We start from the raw sequence: 27632 nt of genomic DNA, 5'->3' as shown, positions 1-27632 counted from the left end.
CCTCCAGAGATCATGCAACAAGTGAGAACGGGCTTGTGGGAAGCCTCCATGTTCAGGGGCAGTCTGTGGCAGAGTCCAGAGAGGAAGCCTCTGGGCTTTGCTGTCTGGCTGTGGGTCTCTTCTCTCTAGGCTGCTGCGGGCGGGGGTGGGGGGTGAGGGTCTCTCCAGCTCCTCTGAGGTTAGCTGAGGGTAGTCAGACTGAGAAGGTCTCCTAAACTTAGGTCCACGTTTGACCTGTACAAAACTGGGGGTTGTGAGTTGGGGCGCCATCTGCTCCCTTAGGAAGAGAACCTGGGAGCTCCACAGGGGTCCGTGGGCTGATTATAGTGTCCATCTCGTGTCCATCTTCTACCACCCAGACCTCTGCTCTTCTGAAGACCATCTGCAAAAGGAACCTCGTCCGGAGATATTGTTGTGGAATGAGCGCAGAGAAGAAGGCCCAGGTGGGACTCCGAGATCTTCTGATGCAGAAGCCGGCCGTTTCCCGTGAGGGTCTCCCTGGTGTCCCGAGGGGGATAAAGTTCTCAATTTTGCTCCCAAACAGATGGAGCAGAAAGCTGTGGCCAGTGCAATCTTCTCCGGGAAGAAGGTCGGCTACGTGGAAAGTCTGAGCCAGCCCTTCCTCCACAGCCGACTGGGTGAGTAGCTGAGTGTTGGCAGACCCTGTTGAGAACTTGGCTTGACTCAAACGAAGGGTTCTCCCTTGTTGACTGTCTGGATGTAATTTGGGGGCGGGGGTGGGGGGGTTTCAGGGAAAGCATAGAAGGGTGGAGTTGGAAGGGTGATCCCAAGGACCACCCGAGGGGATCAACACACCCTCCAAAGCACCTGAAACTGAAGGCAGGGCAAGAAACAATGGATGGAAACTAATCAAGGAGAGAAACCACCTGGAACTGAGGAGGAATTTCCTGACACTGAGGACAATTAACCAGTGGAAGGACTTTTGCCTCTGTTCCAAAGACTGGAGAACCATGTGCCTGACATGGCCTAGGGCAGGCTTCCTCAAACTACGGGCCCGTCAATGCAGAGTATCCACCCCGTGGAGTGGTGGGATGAAAAGCAGCTGCCAGCTTATAAAGAAGTGCTTTAAAAGTCTTTAAAAACAGCCTTTCGGGTATTTTCACAGCCATGTGATCCATTAAAACTCTTTAAAGTTCTTTAAAAGTCTTTAAAAACAGACTTCAGATGTTTTTCACAGCCATGTGATCCATTAAAACTCTTTAAAAGTCCTTAAAGTTCTTTAAAAGTCTTTAAAAATAGTCTTTCAGGTATTTTCACAGCCATGTGATCCATTAAAAACTCTTTAAAAGTTATTAAAGTTCTTTAAAAGTCTTTAAAAACAGACTTTCAGATGTTTTTCACAGCCATGTGATCCATTAAAAGTCTTTAAAAGTCCTTAAAGTTCTTTAAAGTCTTTAAAAATAGTCTTTCAGGTATTTTCACAGCCATTGTGAACCATTAAAACTCTTTAAATGTCATTAAAGTTCTTTAAAAGTCTTTAAAAATAGTCTTTCAGGTATTTTCACAGCCATGTGATCCATTAAAACTCTTTAAAAGTCCTTAAAGTTCTTTAAAAGTCTTTAAAAACAGCCTTTCAGGTATTTTCACAGCCATGTGATCCATTAAAACTCTTTAAAAGTCCTTAAAGTTCTTTAAAAGTCTTTAAAAATAGTCTTTCGGGTATTTTCACAGCCATGTGATCCATTAAAACTCTTTAAAAGTCATTAAAAGACTTTAAAAAACAGGCTTTCAGATGTTTTTCACAGCCATGTGATCCAGGGCTGGTGGGTGAGTAGGGAAGGGGCTGCTTTTAAAGTAGTGCTTTAAAAGTGAGTGGGTGGGTGGATGGGGGGCATGTTTCCATGTCTCCTAGCCTTTTCAAAATCAGGTGAAGTTGACTAATTCAAATACAACCTCAGTATAAAGCCAGGAGGAGGATTCACCCACTGCCTTTGATTCTTCCCACATATATAAAGTACACCCACCAGATTGGTTGCTGAACAATTTGGGTAGATCTCCATGGGTGTGTATTACACATGCACAAGTGTGGCAAAAAGCAAATCAGCTTGTGAATTCTAAATTGGCCACGCCCACCCAGTCACATGACCACCTAGCCACGCCCACCCAGCTGGTCCAGCTACCCCAACACTGTGAGGGACCGCCGTGAATCGGCCCCCTGTTGGCCGAGGGTTTCCCCGCTTGAGCAGAGGGTTGGACTGGAGGGACCACTAAGGCGCCTTAAAACTTCCTCTGTTATCTGGTCCAGCAGGAAAAGTAAGTCCTTATTTAAATGAATAATGAAGGGAAAAAAATTAAAGACATTTCTGGCCAAGGTTTCTTCGAAGACCTCAGAGGAGCTTTCTGCCCCTTCTCTCCTAGGGGAGGGCGACCTCTGCCCCAAAGTCCTGCAGATGATCCGCCACGAGAAGGTCCAGGTAAGGCAGAGCAGGGCACCCCGCAGGTAAGTGGGGAAAGAGCTCCGAGCGGCTCCCACCGTTTTCTCCCGGACTCCGATGCTGCCGACCCAGCCCTGCTTCAGCCCTCTTCAGCTTCCCTCTTGTCTCTTGTGCTGGTTTCCAGTATGTCACCCCAGTGGTCAAATACGACCGGAACGGCTTCAAACCCCGAGAGCGACTGCTTGTCCTGACCCGCGTGGCGGCTTACGTGGTGGAGACGGCCAAGATCAAGCAAAAGATCGAGTACGCCGCCCTCAAAGGTAACCTTGGGCGTCGCTTCTCGTGGGCAGAGGGGACTCGGTCCTCGTCCCTGAAGCCGGCCCCTTTGTGACTTTGGAGCAGGAGGGGGGAATTCTGCCCTCAGGCAGGCCGCCACCGGTCTAGGAGAGCCGGCGCAGAAGCTAGAATTTTCCACCAAGTTAATCAGGAGCTCTGGCCTAAGTACAGGTATTTACCCCATCAATATCTGGAAGGCAGCAAGGCTGTTGAGGCCAGGTGCTTTTCCAAGGACAAGAAGGCTGCCAATTGGTCTCCGGACGCAATTCAAGGTGTTGGTCATCACCTTTAAAGCCCTACATGGCTCAGGACCAGCGTATCTGCGAGACCGCCTACTGCCACACTCCTCCCAACAGCCGATAAGATCCCACAGGGTGGGCCTCCTTTGGATGCCATCAGCCGGACAATGTCGGCTGGCGGGCCCCCGGAGGAGAGCTTTCTCTGTGGCTGCTCCGACCCTGTGGAATCAGCTACCCCCAGAGGTCCGGACCTCACCCACCCTCATGGCCTTCAGAAAAAGCTGTTAAAACCTGGGCTGTTCTGGCAGGCCTGGGGCTGTTGACCTTATTGTTAAGGTCCAGCCCCGATTAGAAATGTATGCGTGTTGGGAATTTTTAAACTATTCTTTTATTTTGCTTTTCTTTTTTCTTTCTTTGTAAGCCGCCCGGAGTCCTCCGGGATTAGGTGGCCTATAAATCTAATAAATAAGTAGGGAAGCAAGGAGGGAAAGAGGGAGGGAAGGAAGGGAGAGAAGGAGAGTAGATAGGAAGGAGGGAAGGAGGGAAGAAAGGAGGGAACTTAAGAGAAGAGAAAGGAAGGAGGGCAGGAGGAAAGGAGGGAGGGAAGATATGAGAGAAGGAGGGGGGGAAGAAGAGAGGAAAGGGAAGGGGAAGGAAAGGAAAAGGAGGGAAGGAAGGAGAGAAGGAGGGAGGGAAGGAAGGGGAGTGGGGAAAGAAGAAACAAGGGAAGGAGGAGGGAGGGAAAGAAGATACCTAACCTTTGATGTCTATAATGATTTTGATATTATGGGAATGTCTTGAAACACAGTCAATTGTAAAGCGAAACAGTGGATGTTGTATTGTCTTTTACCAGTTATTGGTTGTTGTATTTTTCTTTTACTAATAAAAATACTTTAAAAAAAAAATCTAATAAATAAATAATAAATAAATAATAAGAAAAGGCCTAAGTAGATGAGAGGGGTGGGTGGGAAGGGGCGTCTCGGGAACAGGAAGGCTCCAATGGGTTGGGAAAAGATGGGAGACCAAAGACCTTCTGGTGGAACAAGGACGTAGGGCTCCATCTTTGCAATTTCACCAAAGGCCCCTCCGAAAAAGAATCGGCGGGAAAAGGGGATTCGCTTGGTTAACGAAACCGTCTTTTTAAAAAAAAGAAAGAGTAGGAACTTCTTCCACATTTCCATAAAACTGACCCGTGTGGGACAGAAAGAATCAGGTGGTCTCTTCTCCCTTCTCCCCTGCAAGGCATTTCCACCAGCAGCCTCAGCGATGGAGTCGTAGTCCTTCATGTCCCCGAAGACAACAAGCAGGAGAAGGTAAGAGGGGGGGGAGGGTCTGCTGTTCCGGAGACCCTCGCAGACCCTTCGGGACCTGGTCAGGAATAAGGGCCCCCCTCTCCAACCTCCCTTGCAGGGAGACGCCATCCTGCGGTGTGAGCACGTCTTTGAGACCGTCACCAGGCTCTGCATGTTGGCCCATAAGGAGGACCTGGTGGCCGTGGTCCAGGGCAGGTAAATTGGGGGCTCCCTTTGCTCCCGAGGGGGCGCAGTGGGTAGGGGTGCAGCACTGCAGGCCACTTCAGCTGACTGCTAGTTCTGCAGTTCGACTGTTCAAATCTCACCGGCTCAGGGTTGACTCAGCCTTCCATCCTTCCGAGGTGGGTAAAATGAGGACCCGGATTGTTGTTGGGGGCTGATATGCTGACTCTGTAAACCGCTTAGAGAGGGCTGAAAGGCCTATGAAGCGGTATATAAGTCTAACTGCTATTGCTTTGGCATGCTTGTTTTTTTTTAATACTGTTGGATTAAAACCCACTGAAGAAACGTCAAATAATTTAAGGCTTCCCTTTCGCAACACACAGCAGTTAAAAGTCTGATTTTCTGTTTCTCCTTCAATCTTACAAAATGTTTGTTTTCTCATCCAAGATCTGTTTCGACTCCTAGGGCTCGGGGCGGGGGAAAGACCCTTCGGCCTGTGGCCTGGTGCTGCAGACGAGCCCCCCCCGCCCCCCGGTGTCTCCCTCTGCAGCCGGGGCCCTGCTGCTGAGCCTGGCCCTGGGCCAAAGGCCCCCTGGAGCCCTGGTGGAATTGCTCTGGTTTCCCCTGTTTTGTAACAGCCTCCAGTTCCAGATCAGTCCTGGGAAAGAAGGGACCATGGTTTTCACCACGGGACAGGAGCCTCACGTCTACAAAGCCAAAAATGGGACCCTCACAGTGGTAAGGCCTCTGGGGCGCATCAGGCCAGGCGGGGCTTTGGGGCATCAAGTCTGAATATGATTTCCCTCCTCAAAAGACGGAAGGAGATTCCGTTGAGGCAACCGATCAATGCGTTTAGCCAATGCAGTTTTGATTCTTTTTTTAATGTAAAGAAAAGCAGCCTCCGTTTCTTCACGGGTGTTTCTTTGGCTGAAGCTACCTAGAAATAAAACTCTCTTTTATGTTTAAACCCCAAAGGTGTCGACCAAGATAAAGTCCTGATGGGGAAGAGCAAAGCTGAGGGCTGTTCGTCACTCTTCTCTGCTGGAAAAGGAAGTCCCCGAAATCCCCTCCGTGGAGAATTGAGGTGCTCTCCGTAAACCTGCTCAGAGGGGCTCAGAGGGGAGTTGAGGTCATCTGCATCTTTTTTTAAAAAAAACAACGCACCACCGTGAACAATGCCCCCCCCCCCCATTAATCCCAGACTCTGTAACGGCCTCAGTGACCCTTTCCCAGAACGGATGCATAGATCGAGCCCCGAGTGTTTTTTGTGATCATTTGCTTCAACATTCCAGTCGGCAATCATTTAACCCAGTGTTTCTCAACCTTGGCAACTGGAAGATGCCCGGACTTCAACTCCCAGAATTCCCCAGCAGTGGTTAGGACAGTGTTTCTCAACCTTGTCAACTGGAAGATGTCCGGACTTCAACTCCCAGAATTCCCCAGCCAGCATTCGCTGGCTGGGGAATTCTGGGAGTTGAAGTCCGGACATCTTCCAGTTGACAAGGTTGAGAAACACTGATTTAACCATTAACTGCACCAAACGGTCCCCCCCCCCCGGCACCCGTTTTGAACTCCAGAACTCCAGAAAAGAACCTCAGCGTAAAAAAAAAAAACCCGGAGGACTCCCAACGCCCCTTTGAGGAGGTCTGGAAGAGGAGCAATACGGCCGTCCGGGAACCTCTACCCGGGGACCTTGAAGGGGGGGGGGTCTCTTTTCAACCAAATCCTCTGCAACATCTGAAGGGGGCCGGTTGATGGTGGTGGGGGGCACCAGCCCCATTTGTGAAATGCAAATTGAGGTTCTTACTTCCGAGATAAGGAATTCCCGGAAGGTCCTCCTGTCCCTGGAGTTACGATCCCACGTTATTCTCTGTATTAGCAACCTGTGATGTATTTATGAAAAATTAAAAAGGCGAAAGGAAAATTCACTTTCACTGGCCTGGCCTCTCCGTGCCTGCGAGCCACCTTGTTCAAAACGCCAGGCCAGTTTTTAAGAAGGGTTCCCCCCCTCCCCCTCGTTTCCCAGGGGCCTCCTAAGGCCCTCCGAGGGCTGAAGGGGGGGCTGCAGAATCAGCCACAACACACAGACCTCTTTGGGGGGTGGGAGGATGTTTGATCCTTGAAGGGCCTTTCCCAGGTGAGTGACACCTGGCCAAAGCTTCTCAGCAGCCCAATCTGTGACGCTGAGGATAAGAGCCGAGGTGGCGCAGTGGGTAGAGTGCAGCACTGCAGGCTACTTCAGCTGACTTCAGTTCTGCAGTTCGGCTGTTCAAATCTCACCGGCTCAAGGTTGACTCAGCCTTCCATCCTTCCGAGGTGGGTGAAATGAGGACCCAGATTGTTGTTGGGGGCAATGTGCTGACTCTCCGCTTAGAGAGGGCTGAAAGCCCTATGAAGCGGTATATAAGTCTTAACTGCTATTGCTATTGCTAACTCTCTGGTCTTTGGAGGAAATTGGCTGCTGGCAGCTGTGCATTCTCTTCTGACTCTGGTAGCCATGCAGACTAAGAGCCGAGGTGGCGCAGTGGTTAGGGTGCAGTACTGCAGGCCACTTCAGCTGACTGCTATCTGCAGTTCGGCGGTTCTAATCTCACCGGCTCAAGGTTGACTCAGCCTTCCATCCTTCCGAGGTGGGTGAAATGAGGACCCAGACTGTGGGGGCGATATGCTGACTCTGTAAACCGCTTAGGGAGGGCTGAAAGCCCTATGAAGCGGTATATAAGTCTTAACTGCTATTGCTATTGTGACAAGCCTAGCTGGGCATGTTAGTGATCTGTCGGAGTGGCTGCAGGTACTTTCCTCGACCCAAGAAATATAGGACCTGCTTCAGAAGTGCTGCTGCTCACTTCTCTTGTGACGGGACGTTTTTCTCCCTGCAAAAACTCTGATTTTGCTCCCTGGCCTCTTTCAAGAGACGGTCTTAAGTCAGGACGCCGAGAGACGCTGGCAATAGGAAAGACGTCTAATTTATTTTCCGTATTTAAAATCTGTGTCAAATGCCTTAACGCTTACACAAAGGGACAGAAAACCACGTCAACAGAGAGGAAGGAAGGGATTCTGCATGGACAGGCTCCTTGAAAGAAAGTGAGGCTGGGCTCCCAGCGTCAAAGCAGGTGGGGAGGGGGCTTCTTTCCCAACCTGTCTGGTTCACAAGGCCCAGAAAGCAAAGGCACTGCTGGGAAGGGGGGCGCAGGGGGGGGGGCGAGGCAACTTTTCCCTCTGGCCAAAATTGTTTTTGGTATTAGGATTAGCACAAGGACGGTTTGAAGCCAATGGAGGCACTCAGGTCTATCCTGATCACTCACTTGGGGGGTGGTGGTGGTAGGGAGGGTGGGGGCTGGTCAAAATTGGGTCTAATGCAGATGCCTCACCGGCAGGCTAAACAGACAAAAGTTTGCAGCCGGTCTTCTTTATTGGGTTGGGGTGCTGGTTATCCCACCCCAGAAACATTTCCTCCCTGGTCCCCTTGAGCGATTCGGGCTCAGCCGCACGGCTGTCCCTTTTCCTGGAACTGATTGTCCTCTCTGCCAGCCTGGATCGAGAGCCCCCACCCCACCCCGCCCCAAGAAGCAGCCAGAGAGAGGAAGCCCAGGGCACCCCACCCCTTCCTCTGGGCCGCCTTCGCTGGGTTCTTAGCAGAAACAGCCACAAAGACGCTTCCCAATTCAGCAGCGCATTCAGCTCTGGGAAATAAATATCTCCTGGGTGGGGGGGGGGGAGAGGAGGGGGATGTTAGTAGGCAGCCAAGGACCCATTGGACGACTAACACAACCGTTGTGGTTTTCGGCATCTTTCGACAGTTGCTTTTTGGCTATTCTGGTTTACCTCCCTAAGCTTTTGAAACGCACAAAATAAAACTTGCAATCTATTTTTCTTAAATGGAATAAGCCAACTCTGGACTTTGGTCTGCAGCCTTGAACACTTCGCACAACCTCTCAACTCAGCCGAACTTAATCTCAGTCCCGTCCAAACTTAATCTTTGGATTTCCTGCTACTTAAAACTCCAAATGACAAATAAGATTTCCGCTGTGAAATAATAAAAGGATTGGAGAGATGCAACAGAAATGGACAGAAGAATGAAGGGACAAAGGGCTTCTCATCCCGCCTGGCGCAAGATTGACTCTAGATTCCTGCCAGCCAGGCGCCTTCTCACCTACATGGGGGCTTCGGGGTGGGTGGGTGGGTGTGATGGCACACGGTATGGAAGCCCCAGGCAGAAAAGGGCCCCTGTTCCCCCTTTTCGGGACCCTTTTCCAATCCAAGGTGCTTTCGGGCCTCTTCTGGACGAACTGCAGGGGGACTAAGAGAAGAGGCCTAGGGGGGGGTCTCACTCATCAGGACTTTCCTTCCACCCACCTGCAAAATGGCTTCTAATTTAGAGGGGGCAGCCGGGGTGAGGAAATATCGGCCTCTGAATGAAGGAGACCGAATCACACACGGACACGGCAAGAAGGCCATTGCTGGGAAGTCGAAGCCTTTGGTCTTGGATAAGAAGATGGAGGGGCTCGTGAATGGGGAGGGGGCCACGAGAAAGAAGGCCACGGGGGCACTTTGCAGCATCTACTAAAGGCAAGATGGGAACCAGCATCCTTTGGGGGGGGGGGAAGTGAAGGAAACGGGCCCTAATACTCTTTGTCCTCCTGCAACAGGAGACGTTGGCAGGCCCCCTTCCCACCCCCACCCCTCCTTGGGCGGCCAGGGGATTCAGCCACAGCTTTTCTCCCTGGGACTGGAGGCTCAGCCGGAAACCTCCCCTGGAGGAGCCCGCTCGAACGAGAGGCTGCGTGGCCCTACCCGAAACAGGCTGAATTTGGAAGTGCTGCAAAGCCCGGGACCTGCACCCCGAACTCCTTCGCGGGGGGACAATCCATTGGGGCGCCACACGCTGCATCGTTGAATTATACCAAAAATACTCTGGGTAGAAAAGGGAGAGTCCAGGCAGCAAGCCGAGGGCCGGCTGAGTCAGAGGGAGGGGGCTGGCCCGCCGTGGCCCCTCACTGGTGCATGTGAGTGCGGTCGTCGGGGCGCTTGATGTGGATCCGGCGGACCCTCTCGATGCGCTCGCGCTCCTCGTCCTCCTCCAGGTGGTGGGAGCGCCCGGCCGCCCCGCCGGTGGCCTCCAGCAGCGCATTGTCGGGACCCCGGCCGTCCTGGGCCTCGTAGAGGAGGATGTTCAAGGTTTCCTCGTAGATCCGGGCTTCCGGGAATTCAACCTGGAGATGCCGGAGGGGAGGGGGAGTTAGACCGCGATCCCATGCGCGACCCTTTCTGAGCGGGGTGGAGAGGTGGGGGGGGGGGTACAGAGAGAGCCAGCCACTCACTTTGGTCTGCTTCTTCTCGGTGGCGTACACAATCGAGGTGCAGCACACTTCCGCGATCTTCCGTCCCTGCCCGTAAAACGACCAGCAGCAAATCTCGTCCCCCAGGACGTCTTTGATGAAGAGGACCCTCCCGTTGAAGCGCAGGGAGAGTTTGTCAAACAGCTCGATGTTCTTCAGCATGTTGTCATCCGAATTGCTGGGGGGGGGGGGGGGAAGGGGGGGCAATGGACCCAGGAAGGGAGAGATGGGGCAATGCTCTTAATTAGCCAGTTGCCCCCACCCCACCCCTGGCTGTTTCCCTCCCCTCCTTTCCGCCTCTCAGGGAAACTAGTGCTGAAAATACTTTACCTGGTGTAGGAATATTTGTTGTTACTTCGGTTGTAGAGCAATTTAACCGCCGGCTGCAAAGACACAAAAAGCAAATAGGGGCCTTTCGTTCCATGGGTCACCACTAGGCGTTGAAGGCCATCGGGCCCCCTACAGGGATGGTTGGAACTGCAGAGCTAAACATCTGGAGACCAGCTGTGTTCCCCCCCCTCCCAGAGTTGGTCACCATAAAGATCTGGTGGAAGGTGAAACCCCCTTGGGGGGGGGGGGATGACCATTCCTCTCCCAGCTCCAAGGGGAGGGGGAGCCACTAAGAATGACCGGAAGACCCCCACCCCCAGCTTCAGAATCCCCCTTTAACGCAAGGCTGTTTACCTTGTTGGACGTGGCTATGAGCTTCTGCTCCTCCTTGGAGGATGTGATGATGGGCACTTTGCAAAAAGGCTCGTAGACATCTTTGTTCTGGGCAAAGAAGAGGACAGAGATTCGAACCCTCACCACCCTCCAGGCCTTCCGCAAAGCCCTTAAAACCTGGCTGTTCCGACAGGCCTGGGGCTAAAGAGCTGTTGCCCCCCCCCCGTCTCGAATGGTATGACTGTTGTGTGCTTTTAAATTATGTATTGTTATGTTTCATCTTTTTTATTTCCTGTCTGTACCCCCCTTCCCTGATTTGAATTGTGAGCCGCCCTGAGCCCCCTTTGGGGAAAAGGGCAGCATATAAATGTAATAAAATCCAATCCAAAATCCAAATCCAAGGGAAGCAAGAAGATCGGGCAGAAGCCGGCCTTTGCTTACGGCAGACCAGTCCTCCCTTCTCTGGCTTGCAAAGGCTTTCCTTTAGAACAGTGTTTTCCAACCTTAGCCACGTTTAAGATGGGTGGACTTCAACTCCCAGGATTCCCCAGTCAGCAACACTTAACAACGCTGGAATCCTGGGAATTGAAGTCCACCCATCTTAAAATGGCTAAGGATTGTGGAGAGGGTGCCTTAGAAGCACCAATAACCCTATAGAAGGGGGGGGGGTCCAGCCCCACAGCCTCCCTCCACCCCCCAGGTGGGAGCCTCATCCACCCCCCCGTCAGAGGGATTCAGAGTGGGGAAAGAAAGGCTGCCTCCAGAGCACCCACAACAGCAGGTTTACCTGAAGGGCAGCCTGGCCCTCGTCCACCAAGCCTTGGACCAGGTAGTACTTGGCCTCGGCCAGCAGCTCCTCAATCTCCCGCCGGCTCTCCGGGAGGGGCACGGCGCCATCGCGCAGGTAGTTTAAAATGGTTCCAAAATGCTTGCCACACCTGTCTATCAGAATCCAGCCTAGGAAGGGAGACAGGAAAACGCAGCCAGGGTTGGAGGGGATGCAGAGGCCGAGCTAAGCCTCATCCTAACCCTGGCTTCCTTCCCTCTCAGACAGTTCGGTGTCGTCACCCGGCCTCAAAACAAGCCGGCTCAAGAGAGGCCAGCATCTTGCGCAAGGCCGCCAGTTTCCATGAGCTCAACGTCTTTGTGGGCAGAGAGACAAGAATGTGAAGCGGGGAGAGGATTAAAAAAAATGCGCACGGAGGCCGCTGGTCTTTTGACAAATAAGGGCGATGCTGGCTGAAGAATGCAGAGGCCGTCTTAAATTAAGGGGACTTAAAACAGCTAAAACCGGATTAAGCTCTCAGTTCTGCAAGCTGTGGATTTCATTCTAATGGAAGCAGAAGTCGTCGTTTTTGGAGTCAAACTGTAGTAACCTTTTGATATCTGGGTCCGTTCATCTCCTTACTTTAAAATCCTCAAATGCGGTTGAAAAAAACAAAACCTGTTTTAATGGGAGATTCTCTCGTCCCAGATCCCCTCATCAAACTTTCGAATGCTCCTAGCAAATCAAACGCTTCCTTTGAGATGGTGCAAAGGTATCATCCTCAGGTGGGCTGCCTCTAGTTGGCTTTTACCACAAAGTAAAGCTTCAAACACCCGTCTCCTCTTGGTCCTGGGAGAGGCTGCAGGTGAGTGGGAAGCCACCCACCCCCACCCACCCCCGAGACTTCCTTGTGCTGTGCCACTCAAGAATCAACTCTACTTTGCAAAGACAAAAAGCTGGTTTTCCTCCAAACGGAGACTCAAAAATCACATTGCGTGGGCTGTTGGATATGAGATGGGCGGCAATTAAATTTCACAATAAAATAAATAAATTCGGAACATGATTTGGCAGCTCTTCCTCCTTCCTGTTATTCATATCCAGGAGGAACCGCAGGAGAAGTTTGGTCACAAGAACCAGACCTCCCTGCTGGAAAGCCCATCCTGTGAAGGGCTCCTGGTTCAACACGGAGCCAATGGGAGCACATGCGTCACGGGCTCCGCTTCTGGGGGGACCCAGGGGCAGAGAAGCCTGACCCCCCCCCCAGGAGCATCCCGAGGCTCAGAGCGACTCCGAACCCTGGCAGGCCGTTCTAGAGGGTGCCGGGAAGCCCACTTAACCCCAAAGCCCCCCTCTCTTGCAGAGTCGATGCTAACCCACCCACCCACCCCCGGTTTCTTTACCTTCGCTGTCGGTGAGGACCTCCATGCGGCCACTGAACATGGCCTTCAGCATGGTGTCCTGCTTGGTCAGCGTCTGCATGGTGGTGTAGTACAAGGCTCCGCCGATGTTCAGCTTCACATACTTGGAGCTGGGGCTGCCGCTTTTGAAGGACGTGGTGCGGGTCGTGGCTGCTGGCACGGCGGTGCTCACCACTGTCTCTCCGGACATCTCTTCCTGCAAGGGCGGGGGGGGGGCTTCAGGGAGAGCCCAGCGCATCCCCAGGGGCAGGAGAGGACGGGGCCAGGCGCTCTGGAGGGGGGCCAGGGATGTCCAGGGGCCGTTCTTGGGCCTCCCCAAGGGGCAGACAGGGCCAAGGGCCCTTCTCCCGAAAGAGCCCTTCAGAGGGGAGTCTCTGTTGCTGGAGGGGAAACCCCTCCATGGGGGCAAGGGCCCCTCGGCCCCCTCCCTCTGAGTCTGGGGTCTCCCAAGGTGCCAGCTTTAAAGCCAGGAATTCTGGGAAGTCCACAAGTCTTAGAGCTGCCTACTTGGGAGACCCCAGACTCAGCGGGAGGGGCCAGAGGGCAGCCCCCCCCTCCTGAGACCCAAGGTCTGAGGTCCCCACCGACCTGCCCCCAGGAGCGGCCTTTGCCCCCGCCCCGCCCCTTTTCCCCTCCCTCCTCTTCCTCTTTTGTTGCCCAGCTTGGACTTTGGGCCTCGGATCTCTGGACGGCCGTTAAGCGAGTCAAGGTTTCCCCCGGGCGCAGAGGCGAAGCAACGCGCCAGAAGCCCCCCCCCCCCCACGGTTTCCTCGCCTGCCATTCATTCCCCCCCGCCCGCCTTCCCGGCTCTCTGGGCGGAGGGGCCGGGGCCGGAGATCCGGAGGGAGCAATCCGGGCCGAGCAGGCGGGGGGCGGCGGCGGAGACCCCCGAGGAGGCTGGGCGGGAGGGAGGAAGCAGGAAGCGGCCCCGGCTGGGAGAGGCGGCCTCCGCGGAGGGAAACGCCGGGAAAAGCGATCGACTCCCGCCCTGCCCGCCCCTTCCCCCTGGAGACCGACTAGATGCCCTCCGGTGGACCCTCGCTGATCCCCCCAGCCCCCCCCTTCGTTCTTCTTGCCCTCCCCCCGGATGTCCCCCCCGCCACCATCGGCCCACCGTCCCCGCCGGACGAGGAGACCCCCGAGAGGGAGGAGAGGGGGCGACGAGGACCCCCTCCCCCCACCGGCGCCCCCTCCTCACCATGAACAGCCCGCGCGAGGCTCCCTCCTCCCCTCGGCCAGACGGTCCTCCTGGGCGGGGCAGGGAGCGGATGACGCAGGCTGTGGGGGCGGAGCCTCGCCCCGCCCCTCCTCTACGCAGGTCGGAACTCTGCGTCGCGGGGCGCGTTTCCGGGCGGGCCTCGGCCTCCGAAGGCGCTTCCGCTGCAACGGCCGGAAGCGGTCCTGCCGGCGTGGCTCTATGGTCCTCGGAGTTCCGCGGGTGCTCGGTGGGGGTAGGCTGAGGGATGGGGGGGCGCGCCGCCGAGGGCCTCGACCCGTAGCAGCCCCGCAGCCCGGCCGGAGCCCCCTCGCCCTTCGCAGGCCTCGCCGCCAACACGCCCCCTGCCAGGTAGGACAGGCTGCGGGGGGGGGGCTCTCGCGGGGGAGGGCTCCGTCCCCGCTCTGGGCGCCCCCAAAGGGGACCCGGCTCGCTCTGGGCGCCACGGGGCCCTCCTGGGGCCTGGTCTCCGGCGGCCCCCGCAGAAGGGCTTTCGGGGGGCCCAGGAGACCCCTCCCCAACTGGGCTGGTGGGGGGAGGGAGTGGCATGAGGGGGCTAACCGTAACTCCTCCAGAGCCCCCCTCCCCGAGACCCCCTGGCTCTGCAGGTCAATCAGGACTCCCCCCCCCCCTTCTGTCCCATCTAACCAATTTCGTTGTATTTATTTTGTATAATGACAATAAAGGCTATATCTGGTCTTTCTTTCCCTCTCTCTCTTTCCCTCCCTCTCTTCTTCCTTCCTTTCCTTTCCCCCCTTCCTTCCATCCTCTCCAACTGATGCGCCCAGCCAGAAGAAGAAGCAGCAGCGTTGGAAGCAGCCAAGAAATGTGATGGGAAGCTGCCTGGCATGAACTCATTGCTCTTCCCAACAGCCAGGAGAAGCTGCAGTGTGGAGCGAGTGTGAGCCATGTTTGTCAACGGGTGACCTCCAGGCTCTTCTGCAAAACACACCCGCCTGGGTGAGCTCCACGCCCGAGCCGCCTTTCCGCCAGGGACCGTCCAAGCAGCCTTTCCTGCACACGCATGCAAAGGTGCTCCTACTTCAGGCCTCCCCTTCCTTGTCTTTGGTTCGCAGAGGCCAAAATGTTCAGTGCAGCCCAATCATCCAAGGCCGAGTTCCTGGACAAGGCCCGGCAGGCCCGGGAGGAGCGCCGGGAGCAGAAGGAACGTGACCAGGCCGCGGTGCGGATCCAGGCCCTCATCCGAAGGTTTCTGTGCCGCTGTCGGCTGCAGCGGAAAATCAGGTACGTATAGCTACGGGTACTATGAAACCGTACCTTCAGCGGGTACCTGGGCATATGGAAAAGTTGTCTGTTGCCACACGTGAAATCCTCCAGTCCCAGAACAAGAGGCCTGGGAGGTCGTCCGAGTCAAGCTCCCTGGGCTTCTGTATCCAAACTCAACGCCTTGCCTGCTGCACCGGAGGCGCCTGTTGCTGGGACTTCCTTCTTCCTTCTCCTCTTTGGCCCAGGAGCGAAGTGGATAACTTCTTTCACACCAGCGGTCCTGCCAAGAAGACGGCCCTTTCGCTCTTTAAAATCTCCCGGAAGCTGCTCTTTATTTTCAGGCTCCCTCAGGACAAAGAGGTACAGCGCCTCTGATGCTTTTGGAACCCCAGCTACTCTCGGCATTAGAGGGGAGGGGGCATCAGTAGAGGGTGGGACCCTTGGCCTCCCAGTTCTGGTGATGGAAGAATCCCTCGTGGTTGTCCTCGGACATCAAGCGAAGGAAGGAAGCAATGTCATACGCTTTCCATGAGTTAATTAGCCATTTAAACTTAGTTCTGGGGAATCAGGTGGATTCTGGCAGCTTGGTAAAGGCTCATCTCATCTCATCTCGAGTCTGTTTCCTGCTCTCCGCAGAGATTTGAAAAGCTGTGCCGCTGCATCCTTAGCAGCATGGAGGCGGAAAACGATGCTAAGGTAAGCAGGTTCTCTTTTCACGAGATGAGGGTGCAACTGTGCATCCGGCTGTTCATTTTGCCAGAAAAAGAGAAGCGGGGAACTTTTTCAGAGGCGACTCCCCCCACTAAAGCTTTTCCCGGGACTATTTGTGGCTGTTTTGAGACATTTCTTTGTCTCAGCGGCTTCACAAGAGGCAAAGAAAGTTCCTCTGAATTGCAGGATGGCAGCATTTTGCCCTTTGACCTCTCAATCCAGGGACAGGAGCGGGACTCCTCTCCCCCCCCAAATCGGGGGCCAGGTTACTCTGGTGGCCCTTGTGTTTTGCAGGTGTGGTACGTATCCCTCGCCCTCTCTAAGGAGCTGACTCTCTTATGGATCCAGCAAGTGAAGGACGTGCTGTGGATTTGCTGTGAATTTCTGAAGCTGCTCAAGGTACAGGCAGCCCCAGTTTCTGTGGCGCGGATTTTTTAGGGGTATTTTTTTTTCCACCCCTGCTGTTAGCTTTACAGTAGGTTTCCTTTTTCAACTTTCTGGGGGTTCATTTTTTTCTAGCCAGACATCTTGCAAGATTCAAAACTGGTAAATTTGCACCTCACGATGCTGGTGACTTTTACGGACACTTCTACCTGGAAACTCCTGCAGGGGAAAGGTGCGTTTGCAGAATTCTGCCTCGATGCTCCTTTGTTTGCCAAAAAGAAAAAGATGCCACTTCTTTCTTCTTTTCCATTAGCTTTGTCCTATTGGCTTGCCAGGGGTGATTTCCTCTTGACCTGATGGCAGAGTGTGGGTGTTTGGCATCTTTTCCTTATATAAATTATGTAGCGTTTAGTTTTAGTTTAGTTTAGTTTTATTGATTTTGTATGCCGCCCACTCCCGAAGGACTCTGGGCGGCTTACAATAAAACAAGGGAAGGGGATAAATACACAAAACAACACTTTAAAATACACAACAGTCACAGTTTCTGAGGGGCTGGATATTTCGAGAGCCCCCCCGGCCTGCTGGAGCAGCCAGGACTTAACGGCTTTGCGGAAGGCCGGGAGGGTAGTAAGGGTCCGGATCTCCACGGGGAGATCGTTCCAGAGGGCTGGAGCTGCGACAGAGAAGGCTCTCCCTCGGGGAGTCGCCAGCCGACATTGGCTGGCAGATGGAATCCGGAGGAGACCTAACCTGTGTGATCTAATCGGTCTATGGGAGGTGATCGGCAGGAGGTGGTCTCTCATTTGAGCCCCAACTCTCCTCTGAGTGTGAGGGTTAAGCTAAGGGCTTTTTGTTTATCTTGGGAGTTTTCAACTTGACGGCTTATTTTACGGCATTTTTTTAAATCTTTGTTGATTGATTTTTTAAAATATATATATATTTAAAAGCATTTAGCCTAATGATGCCTCTTAATCTGTTCATCAAAGTCTAAATCCTGGAGGCTGGGGGGAAAGTCCAAGTAGACCACACTCTCAATCGGGTTTTTCCTGCCCTCCCCGAGCCTTGGGGAGCCCTTGATGGGCAGGAGGCGCCTGGCCACGAAGGGAAGAGTCGCTGCTGAGCCCTTCCTTCTCTCTGGGTCCTTTTGCAGGAGACGCCCTGCGCCACGCTATGAACCACATCTGTGCAAACATCATGGGGCATCTCAACCAGAAAGGCTTTTACTCTGTGCTCCAGGTTTGTTGCTGTCTAGTCGCCATGGCTGTAAGCTTCTCCCTGGGAAAAGAAGAAGGGAAAGAGCTTCGTGGGGGTTTTGTTTCCCCATCTCCTCATCTCTGTTTTGTGACTTTTTTCCTTTAGAACCTTGGCAACTTTAAGCCTCGTGGACTTCCAGTCCCAGAATAAAACTATATACAGTTAAATGTTAACTAATATGGGGGAAATGTTATGATACACGATATAATTACATAAAGAAAGGAGAATGATAATAAACTATATACATGGAGGATGGAATTTTTGGTATTAAATATTATGGATGTTTAGCTAAAACAGGATATGAGGATTTGATGTTAATGGAGGATTTTATAAACAAGTAAATGAAATGCCAGCATGTGATTATGGATTAAATCTTTGGCATAGTTAAGGTTGAAAGATGTTTAAACAACTGTAGTCAACTAAAAGTGGAGGTATGATGATGTCAATATGGTAAACATTTGAGTTAAGGTATTTGGATTAATATGAATTAATGGAAGAGATGCACAAAAACATGTAACCAGCTGATATACTTTTTTATAATATATACCTGGGTTCTTTTTTTCTTTTTCCCCTGCCTTGTTTTCTGTTTTTTGTCTTTTTTGTGTTTTGATTTTTTCCCCCCACTAGTGTGGGCATGTGTTGTTTATGTAACAAATTTTTTTAATAATAATAATAAAAAAAGTCCACAAGGCTTAAAGCTGCCCAACTGGAGACCCCTCCTCTTGACCCTTAAATGCATTTTCAACTCTTCCCCCTCTCCCCCTCCTCAGATTTTGCTGACAAACGGCTTGGCCAGGTCTCAACCTTCCTTCTCCAAAGGCACCTTAACGGCGGCTTTCTCTCTGGCACTGCGGTAAGGCAAACAGCTGTGACTCAGTCCAGGGAGCCTTGAAGGGGACCGTGGTGGCGCTCCGAGCCTCTCCAAACCCTTGGCGATGTTTTTCTCTCCCGCAGCCCGGTGGTGGCGGCTCAGTTTTCCGACAATCTCTTGCGGTCCTTCTTGATCCACATCATGTCCGTGCCAGCCATCATCAGCCACCTCGCAACCCTGACCCCCGAGGTAGGCGGTTCCTGTGCAGGCCAGAAGGAAAGGAGAGGCGACCGATTTGGAGCCTCCTTTTCCTGGGATCCCAGAAGCCGCCTGATTGTCCTGCAATCCTCTCCAGCGGGGCTTCTCAGCCTTGGCCACTCTCCGACACGTGTGCGGACTTCAACTCCCAAACTCCCCAGCCAGCAGAGAGCGAGGGGGGGGGGGAACCGCCACGGTTGAGGAGCTCTGCTCTGCAGGGCTGTTCAGGATGCCTCTTTCTTGCTGTATGGATCGTCTGTGATATTATCCCTGTACATCAGTGCTGGGGGCTGTTCAGGAGGTGTGAAAAGGACTTAGTTGCTTGCACACAGCTGTGGAGAACAGCTGGCAGGGAATCTTTTAATTTTTTTATTAACTATTTTCATGACATATAATCACATGTATATTATTACATAGACAATATCATGTTGTAAGAGAGGACAATATACATGTGCAATCATATTGCTTTAAAATCAGAAGAAGCTAGGGTCAATGTAGAATGTCATTAATCTCTTTGTTTCTTTTTTCTCAATAGATTTTAGACTGTGTTTGTTAAAAATCCATACCCTGTACGGGTTCTGGGAAGTCGGGGGGGGGGAAGGAGGAGGGGGGTTGGGAGGGGTGGAGGGAGGGAGGGGCATACAAAAAAATTGTACTTGGATGTTTTACTGATTGAGGAATGATGAAATGTTTGTTTTGTTTTAAAAGAAATAAAACTTTTGAACCATATTGCTTTAAAATCAAGCCTAGTATACTTTCCCCCCCCACCCTCCCCCCCCCCGAGCCCCCACAGCCTACCCCCCCAACTTCCCAGAACCTGTACACGGTATAGATATTTAACAACCACAGTCTAAGATATATTGATAAAAAATAAAAGTAAGAAGTTAATAACATCTTTGCGTTGAACTTAGCTCCTCCTTGCTAACCTAACTTTAGACAATTTAAATCATTCCTGATCTTAAGCATAGGCTAACTGGAATTTCTTGGTCCCGTATTTATTTTGTATATAGTCGATCCATTTTTCCCAGTCTCGTTTATATCTCTCATTTGAGTGGTCTTTAAGATATGCCGATATTTTAGCCATCTCAGCTAAATTTGTGACTTTCAGTGTCCATTCTTGGATTGTCGGCAAATCTTCCTTCTTCCAGTATTGCGCCACCAACAGTCTTGCTGCAGTTATTAAATGCAAAATCAGGTTAACCTCTACCGCTGTACAGTCAGCAATTATACCTAACAAGAATAACTTGAGGAGTAAATTTTATCCTTTTTTTAAGAATATTTTGTATAATCCACCATATTTTTATCCAAAATGCTTTAACCTTTTGGCAAGTCCACCATATATGGAGGTATGTAGCCTCAAGAGAACCACATCTCCAACATTTGGGTTGCAAATTCGAATACATAGAAGCCAGCTTTTTAGGATCTAAATGCCATCTATAGAACATGGAATCTTGAGGACGTCTTTGTTTCCCTTTCTTGGCCAGAGCCAAACGCACAGAGCAGGCTTTGAAAGGCCCGGGGAGCTGAGCCTTAGCCCATCAACGTCTCCCCTTCTGCTCTCCTTTCAGCGCCTGGCAGTGATGGAATCCCAGGATCTCCTGCACAAGTTCCTGCTCTTCCTGAGCCGCGAAGAGCAATGCAGAGACGTCTGCGTGTGTCTGGAAGGGAGCCACACGCTCTGCCTGCTGGGTAAGATCCCCAGGCGGCCCCTTGGCCTGCGGAGTAAGGAAAAGGGGGGCTCTGGGAATTAGGGCAGGGTTTTTCAACCTTGTCAACTTGAAGTCCTGTGGACTTCAACTCCCAGAATTCCCCAGCCAGCTATGCTGGCTGGGGGATTCTGGGAGTTGAAGTCCACAGGACTTCCAAGTTGACAAGGTTGAGAAACACTGAATTAGGGAGACCATATTTGCCATCCTCTGCGCAAACTCTGTCCCTGCACTTGGGTTGAGACGGATCCAAGGCTTCTTGCGTGCAGGGGACAGGCTTTGGGGGCCGGGGTGTGGATTGGGGCAGAGCTCCCCCCCCCTTGCCCCGGGGCCGGTTCAAGTCCTGCGGCTGTTTCCCAGGCAACCTCGTCTACTTGGGTTCCCTGAACGAGAAGGTGCTGCAGGAGGAGACGGGGCACTTCGTCAGCGTCCTCACCCACATGCTCTGCTACTGCCAGAAGTACGTCTCGCAGAAGAAGTCCAACCTCACCCACTGGCACCCGGTCCTTGGCTGGTTCTCCCAGACGGTGGATTACGGGTAAGCACCACGAGGGAGACCGGGGGACGAGACACGGGCGTGCTGCCTTGGGGTCCCTCCTCCTTTTTCTGACTCGGAGACCCGCTGGAGGCGCTGGGCTTGCCCCCTCTTGGCTCCCAGCTGCAGCTGCTCTCCCCTCCTCTCCCTCGCCTCCCTTCCCTCAGCTTGAACGAGTCGATGCCGTTGCTCACCAAGCAGCTTCAGCACCTCTGGGGGGCCCCCATGATCCGCATCCTCTTCAGCGACGTCCTCAGCAAAAAGCTCCTGGAGAGCCAGCCCCCGCCAGCCCCCTCCCCGCAGAACAGCCTGCCGGTGAAGAGTGAGTAGCAGGGAGCGGCATCCCCCCCGGGGGTCCCTGTGGGGTTCCGTGGTCAGCGAGCCCCAAACTCAGCAGGAGCATCTACCCTCCAGTCAGTATTTGTGGGCTTCAATTCCCAGAATCCCCCAGCTGAGGAATTATGGGAGTCGAAGTCCACCCACCTTAAAAGTGGCCTCAGGTGGGCTGCCCACCTGCTGCTTCCCCTGGACTGAGGTTGTAACGTTCCCGTGGTTCGTCCATGAGGCCAATGTGGAGAAAAGACAGGACACGACCTTTCTCGGGATGGAGCGACCCAGATTGGGGGTCTGAGAGCCCCTTTTATTGAGACAGGACAAAGGCAGGAGGAGCAATATCATGTGGCTAAAAACAGCCTGTAAAACTACAATTTCTAATCTACTGCTCAGGGAAGTTCTGTCTATATATGGTCAATTCCTGGGCGTCATTGGTAGGGCACATCTCAGGATGTTATGTTATGAACTATCAGGATGTTATGGCGTTTTAGGAGTTTGTTTTCTCCTGTGTGGTTCAGCGTGGCTCTGCATGCCCTGGTATGAACTGGGCCATGGGTGACCGCTACGCCTACACAAGGAACTATATTACAACATCAGGTTTCCGAGAGAAGGAGCATCTTCCCTCCAGCTGTTCTCAGGGTTTGTTCCTCCTTGCTTGCCTCTTGGTCTCCCGCCAGGCCTCTTCAGGCGCGCCTTCCAGAAGTCGACCTCCGTGCGCAACATCCTGAAGCCCATCGGCGGCAAACGGGTGGACTCGGCGGAGGTGCAGAAGGTGTGCAGCATCTGCGTCCTGTACCAGATGGCCCTGACCACCCTGACGCAGATTCGGCTGCAGATCCTCACAGGTGGGGTTTGAGGTGCTGAGGGGTGGGGGGTGGGGGGCAATTTTAGGTGCTCCATCGGGTTATCTAGGGAAGCGGAACTGATGGAAGCTGCCCTCCCTCCCTGCTCAGGCTGGCTCTGGCTGCCTGCATGGAGAACGTTAGTAGTTTATTGTGGGAGGGGGAGATTTTCCAAGAGATGGGGCAAAAGGAGAGGGCCGGATCTCCTCACTCTCCTTCTCTTCCCCCTTCCAGGTCTCACTTACCTGGACGACCTCCTGCCCAAGCTCTGGGCCCTCATCTGTGAGCTGGGCCCCCAGGGGGGCCTGAAGGTCTTCCTGGAGTGCTTGAACAACCACACCGAGGAGTCCAAGCGGCTTCTGGCGATGCTGACGCTCTTCTGCGACTGCTCGCGCCACCTGATCACGTATGCTGGGCGGGGGGGGCGCCCTTCCCCTCCTCCCCCCTCCGTGAGGATGACAGTGCAGCCTGACCCCGTCCCCCTTTCACTGCCCCCCCCCCAGGATACTGGACGACATTGAAGTCTACGAAGAGCAGATCTCCTTCAAGCTGGAAGAGCTGGTCACCATCTCCTCTTTCCTGAACTCCTTTGTCTTTAAGATGATCTGGGATGGGATTCTGGGTAAGTCCCTCGTGGGGGGCAGCCGCCCTCCCTCCCTCCCCTCCTCTACGGGGGGAGGAGGGTCTCTCAGAGAGGCTGTCTTTCTCTCGGCCGCAGAGAACGCGAAGGGGGAGACCCTGGAGCTCTTCCACTCGGTCCACAGCTGGCTGATGGTCCTCTACGAGAGAGACTGCCGGCGGCGCTTCGCTCCGGAAGACCACTGGCTACGCAAGTAAGCGCCCTTCCCTTGCCGGGCTCCCTCCTCCGCTCAGCGGGTGAGGCTGGTGCTCCCCGGCCCACCGAGGGCAGGGCCGCTTCTGCGCCTCCGGCTGATTTTTCTACGCACTGTGTGTCCGTGTGTGTCGTGTTGTTTAGGGACCTGAAGCCCAACTTGCTGTTCCAGGAGCTTGACAAAGATCGGAAACGAGCCCAGCTGGTCCTGCAGTACATCCCCCATGTGGTCCCCCACAAAAATGTGAGTGGGGCCGAGGAGGTGGCAGGCCAGGGCTGGCCGGTGGGACGGTCCTGGCCTTGAAACAGACCCAGCCGGGCCACCCTGCGATCCAGACGCGCTTCAGAAGAATTGAGGCCAAGGCAGGAAGCCCCTGGGGGGGGGGGGGCTCTCCTTGTGGTCTCCGCTTTGCAAACCCAGCAGGGCTAAGCCATGTTCTTTCCCTCCCCCCCAAAAAAAATTTAGCGGGTCCTTCTCTTCCGGAGTATGGTCACCAAAGAGAAGGAGCAGCTGGGCTTGGTGGAGAGCAGCTCTGCGTCGCCTCACGTCACCCACATCACCATCCGCCGGTCCCGCATGCTGGAGGTGAGAGGGGTGGGCCGGTGGCCCTCGAGCGCCCCTTCCCTTCCCCTCCTGATCCCGGGGACTGTCTTGGGCCTCTCCAGGACGGCTATGAGCAGCTGCGCCAGCTCTCCCAGAACGCCATGAAGGGCGTCATCCGGGTGAAGTTTGTGAACGACCTGGGCATGGATGAAGCGGGCATCGACCAGGACGGCGTCTTCAAGGAGTTCCTGGAGGAGATCATCAAGAAGGTCTTTGACCCGGCCCTCAACCTCTTCAAGGTATCTGCCCCAGGGACGGGATTTGGGGCCACCCGGAGAGGGGAGTGAGGCTCCGTGTCTCCAGCTGCTCAGCTGTCCTGCTCTGTTTCGGCCCAGACCACCAGCGGGGACGAGAGGCTGTACCCGTCCCCCACCGCCTACATCCACGAGAACTTCCTGCAGCTCTTCGAGTTCGTGGGGAAGATGCTGGGAAAGGCCGTCTATGAGGTGGGCCGAGTTTCACGACCGGTCGGCCTGCAGCTCTCTTCCCACGGGCCGAGTGTGGGAAGAAGGGCACCCAGGCTGCCTTGGGGGGGGAGGGAGGGGGAGGATGCTGGTAGCTCTGCTGCAGTTCTCGCACAGCCCTCCCTGCCTTCCATCTTCAGGGAGGGGCCCCGGGTGCTGCCTGAGCCGGCTGGTGTTCTGGCCCAGGCGTTTCGCGAGCCAAAGGGGGCAACGTGATCAGTGCTAGGGATGCGCGGGTGGTGTCGCCCAGTTGGGCAGTTGCTCCTTCCGGCCCAGAGCTGCAGATCCGTCTCCTTTCCAGGGCATCGTGGTGGACGTCCCCTTCGCCTCGTTCTTCCTGAGCCAGCTGCTCGGCCACCATCACAGCATCTTCTACAGCTCAGTGGACGAACTTCCCTCCTTGGATTCCGAGTTCTATAAGAACCTGACCTCCATCAAGGTTCACTCCCAGCTCCTGCGGGCGATGCTTTGGTCCCCCGGGCGGCTCCTGCGGGGACGCGAGAGGCTGCAGAGGGCGGGTTATGCAAGGCCCCTTCTTGTTCCTCATCACTCCTGGCAGAGCACAAAAAGCGACACGCAGGGGGTGTTCAGCTGTGCTGGGGGGTTTTGCAAGCAGCAGAGTTGGCCTTTCTCTGGGGCAGTTTTTTTTTTTTTAAGGCTAAGCCATCCTGGGTCTCATGTTGGGCAACTTCTGCCGGACCCTTTCCCTGCAATTCCTCAGCAACGGAGCTGCTTTCTCGCCCTTCTGCAGCGCTACGAAGGAGATACCAGCGACCTGGGCCTCACCCTCTCCTACGATGAAGACGTGATGGGCCAGGTAGGGTCGGAGGCCCCTTGAGCGGCACCTGCTTTCCAGGGGTTGCCAGCTGCTCGCTCGCCCCATCCCCGTTTCTGCAGTAAATGCTAATTTCTCTCCTTTTTTTGTCTTTTCCCGCTCCACGATTTTTGCCTTTCTAGCTTGTGTGCCACGAACTCATTCCTGGGGGAAAGACCATCCCGGTGACCAACGAGAACAAGTAGGTCTGACTTTGCCGACTTTCCCCGGCGGGATCCGGCCGCTGCCTTTGTTGCAAAGGGGCCTCTGGGCTCCTTTTGACCTTCCCCCCCTCCCCCAAAGGCCTCAGGCGGCAAAGGGCTTCCTGGGGAGACGGGCTGTGAGGCTCAACTCTCCGCCCTTCTGGCTTCCTCCTCCGTTTCCCAGGATCAGCTACATCCACCTGATGGCCCACTTCCGCATGCACACCCAGATCAAGAACCAGACAGCCGCCTTCATCGGCGGCTTCCGCTCCATCATCAAGCCCGAGTGGATCCGGGTCTTCTCCGCCCCCGAGTTGCAGCGGTTGATATCTGGCGACAATGCGGAGATCGACCTGGAGGACTTGAAGTAAAGCAGGGGCCCGGATGGCTCCAAGGCCCGGACTCTTCCCGCCCCGGGTGCCTTGCGCTGCCAGGGATCTCCGCGGGCAAAGCCCGGAACTGCCCTCCCGCTTGCCTGAAGGGAGGCTTGCGAGCAGGAGAGGCAAAGGCCTTGCAAGGCCACTTCCAGGAGGGAGATTGGGAGGCTGGGGAATCGGGGAGAGACACAGGGATCTTGCGGTGCATTCAAGCGCCTGGGGAGAGAAGAGTCCGAGGGGGAAAGAGAAGCTGCAGTGCTTTGGGGGAGGAGTGGGGAGGAACAGCCCGGCCTGCCTAGAAGCAACACCTGAGGAGGGCCAGGAGCATGTCTGGGGCGTTGCAAAAGGCGCCTCTGGCCTGACCTCTTTGGTTCCCTCTAGGAAACACACCGTCTACTACGGGGGCTTCCATGGCAGCCACAGGGTCATCATCTGGCTCTGGGACATCCTTGCCAACGACTTCAGCCCCGAGGAAAGAGCCATGTTTCTCAAGGTGAGGGAACCCGTGTGGCACACGCATCTCTCTGCGAGGGAACCGACTTCCCTAAGCGCTACTCTCCCCTCTGGTGGGGGCTGTGTGGGGCAAACACCACCACCACCCCCAGTGACAGTGCTGCGTCCCACTCTTCATTTCTCTCTTGCCTCTCAGTTTGTCACCAGCTGCTCCCGGCCGCCCCTCCTGGGCTTCGTCTACCTCAAGCCTCCCTTCTCTATCCGGTGCGTGGAAGTGTCGGATGACCAGGTGTGTGTGGGGCTGTTGGCAGGGCTGTTGGATGGGGCCTCCAGAGCCGCTGCTTGTGTTCCCAGGGAAAGTGCGGCCAGCTGGCGTTCTGTGGCGGAGACCCAGAGCCCTGGGGGAAGGGAGGGCCGGCAGCATTCCTGGGACGTCCCAGTGGAAGGAAAGGAGGGGGGGAGCCTGGCTGATCTGCTCGTGGGATTGGGGTTCAGCCTCTTCGGCTGGTGATTCCCCCCCCCCTTCCTTATTCCTATCTGTCTCCCAGGACACGGGGGACACCCTGGGCAGCGTCCTGAGGGGCTTCTTCACCATCCGGAAGAAGGAGCCCGGGGGCCGCCTGCCCACCTCCTCCACCTGCTTCAACCTCCTGAAGCTGCCCAACTACAGCAAGAAGAGCGTCCTGAGGGAGAAGCTGCGCTACGCCATCAGCATGAACACGGGCTTCGAGCTCTCGTAGCGGCCCTGGCGAGAGAGAGAGGAGGGCCCGGGGGCGGGGCCCAGTTGGCTGCACAAAACAGCCCCTTCCCCGGAGCCCTTGGGACTCCGGTGCCCAGGTAGAAAAGGAGCTGCCTCCAGCACTGCTTCGCTCCTCCGAGACTGCAGCTGGCCTGCCATTAAACGTCGCCTTGCCTGCAAACCTTGTAGAGTGAGCCGTTGCAGGGGGCCGCGTGGAGGGCTGGGCAGGGGGTCCCTCGCGTTAAGAGCCCCCATGGCTGCTGCAGAGGGCGGGGCCTCTTGATGCCGCCTTCTCTCTTCCTCCACGTTGCTGCGGCCTTCCTGCCTGTCCCGGTCAAGCGTCCCAACTGCCCTGGGAGGGCTGTGGCCAAACTCTTGCAGGGCTCCCTTGTAAGGAGGCCGATCTCCGCCTGCTGAATCCGAGGCCTCCTCAGAGCGGGTGAGAGATTGGAGTTAGCGGCCAGAAAACCTGTTCCTCCGTGAGCCTGCAAGGCTGCCTTTACCTCTTGACCCGAAAGTGGGAGTCTTGTCCAGCCCACTTTTGTTCCCTTGAACTGCTGGCCAAACCAGTTTGGCTTTGGATCCCCCACTGGGCCCTCCCCAGCAAGACACGGGGCTGGAATCCACCCGTCGGCCTTCAGTGGCCAAGGCCCAGGGCAAGGGGTCTCCAGTGTGAACTTTGAGCAGCAGGAAGGCCTGGCACAGAAGGCGCCTGAGTGCACTTAGGCCGAGGGGGGAGGGGGTGGTCGGTGGGGTCTTTCAGCCCCAAGAAGGAGCACGTAGGCAGAGGTGAAGGGGAACCCGCTGGGCAGACCAGGGTGGTCCTGTGCCACGTCTCTCAGGGTTCTTTTGAGGTTGAGTCTGGCTGTTCGTGGAAGGAGGCTCTAATGGGTTTAGACCAGGGGGCTCCAAAGCTGGCAACTTTTAAGACTCGTGGACTTCAACTCCCAGGATTCCCCAGCCATTATGCCGGAGAGCCCCAACCTAGACCAGTGGTTCCCAAACTTGGCAACTTTAAGACTTGTGGACTTCAACTCCTAGAATTCTCCAGCCAGCTCTGCTGGCTGGAGAATTCTGGGAGTTGAAGTCCACAAGTCTTAAAGTTGCCAAGTTTGGGAACCACTGACCTAGACTGAAGCGTGCGTCCCGTCCCCCCCTTGCCGGTTGCTCTGGATTGTTCTGCCCTCCTCTTGAAGTCTCCCAAAGCCCCCAGGATGAGCTCGGGGCCTGTACAGGT

General features: G+C 54.7%; 3 protein-coding genes across 5 annotated transcripts in view; 2 read left to right on the top strand and 1 right to left on the bottom strand.

Moving 5' to 3' along the window:
* The window catches only part of MYO1H (myosin IH), a 12871-nt gene extending 7022 nt beyond the window's left edge, over positions 1-5849 (top strand). The window contains 9 exon segments of the mRNA XM_087703464.1: positions 3-21; positions 360-443; positions 545-638; positions 2380-2435; positions 2581-2716; positions 4214-4284; positions 4382-4479; positions 5085-5184; positions 5422-5849. Coding sequence (XP_087559590.1) covers positions 3-21; positions 360-443; positions 545-638; positions 2380-2435; positions 2581-2716; positions 4214-4284; positions 4382-4479; positions 5085-5184; positions 5422-5445 — 682 coding nt within the window. The 3' untranslated portion in view covers positions 5446-5849.
* A 1931-nt stretch (positions 5850-7780) lies between these two features.
* KCTD10 (potassium channel tetramerization domain containing 10) lies at positions 7781-13908 on the bottom strand. The gene is made up of 7 exons (XM_014069641.2): positions 13831-13908; positions 12615-12828; positions 11236-11405; positions 10470-10556; positions 10116-10168; positions 9768-9963; positions 7781-9659 (listed from the first exon to the last, which is right to left on the bottom strand). The coding sequence occupies exons 1-7, from the start codon at positions 13831-13833 to the stop codon at positions 9441-9443; spliced, it is 942 nt and encodes a 313-aa protein (XP_013925116.1). The 5' UTR covers positions 13834-13908; the 3' UTR covers positions 7781-9440.
* Positions 13909-14025: 117 nt separating this feature from the next.
* On the top strand, positions 14026-26576 carry UBE3B (ubiquitin protein ligase E3B). Of its 3 annotated transcripts, none has more exons than XM_087705428.1 (28): positions 14026-14199; positions 14641-14808; positions 14925-15093; positions 15321-15435; positions 15712-15771; positions 16081-16185; positions 16306-16402; positions 17321-17406; positions 18195-18277; positions 18379-18484; positions 20062-20182; positions 20560-20737; positions 20902-21056; positions 21745-21912; positions 22144-22315; positions 22413-22531; positions 22628-22742; positions 22886-22985; positions 23208-23327; positions 23408-23584; positions 23681-23791; positions 24111-24248; positions 24561-24626; positions 24767-24825; positions 25011-25193; positions 25585-25696; positions 25853-25945; positions 26205-26576. In XM_087705428.1, the coding sequence occupies exons 3-28, from the start codon at positions 14933-14935 to the stop codon at positions 26394-26396; spliced, it is 3192 nt and encodes a 1063-aa protein (XP_087561554.1). In that variant the 5' UTR covers positions 14026-14199; positions 14641-14808; positions 14925-14932; the 3' UTR covers positions 26397-26576. The 3 variants fall into 3 exon arrangements, with proteins under 3 accessions (XP_087561554.1, XP_087561553.1, XP_087561555.1); XM_087705427.1 differs by having other exon boundaries at positions 14637-14808; XM_087705429.1 differs by having other exon boundaries at positions 14637-14808; positions 25853-25920; positions 26205-26386.
* Positions 26577-27632: the final 1056 nt, after the last annotated feature.

Source organism: Thamnophis sirtalis, unplaced genomic scaffold (assembly GCF_051295495.1).
Source record: "Thamnophis sirtalis isolate CommonGarterSnake01/CBP01778 unplaced genomic scaffold, rThaSir2_p1.2 scaffold_2, whole genome shotgun sequence".
In the NCBI taxonomy this organism is placed as follows: domain Eukaryota; kingdom Metazoa; phylum Chordata; class Lepidosauria; order Squamata; family Natricidae; genus Thamnophis; species Thamnophis sirtalis.
Note: the sequence above shows the minus strand (reverse complement) of the source record. Positions and strands in the feature narration are given on the sequence as shown.

Excerpts from the sequence above, each read along its gene's own strand:
- KCTD10 (XM_014069641.2), bottom strand. Across the intron at positions 10,169-10,469 it reads TCATAGCCACGTCCAACAAG|CCGGCGGTTAAATTGCTCTA; the intron begins GTAAACAGCCTT and ends GTGTCTTTGCAG. Across the intron at positions 9,660-9,767 it reads CCGAGAAGAAGCAGACCAAA|GTTGAATTCCCGGAAGCCCG; the intron begins GTGAGTGGCTGG and ends CGGCATCTCCAG.
- UBE3B (XM_087705428.1), top strand. The coding sequence starts at position 14,933 with ATGTTCAGTGCAGCCCAATCATCCAAGGCCGAGTTCCTGGACAAGGCC. Across the intron at positions 21,057-21,744 it reads GAACAGCCTGCCGGTGAAGA|GCCTCTTCAGGCGCGCCTTC; the intron begins GTGAGTAGCAGG and ends GTCTCCCGCCAG. Across the intron at positions 23,585-23,680 it reads CGGCCCTCAACCTCTTCAAG|ACCACCAGCGGGGACGAGAG; the intron begins GTATCTGCCCCA and ends GTTTCGGCCCAG.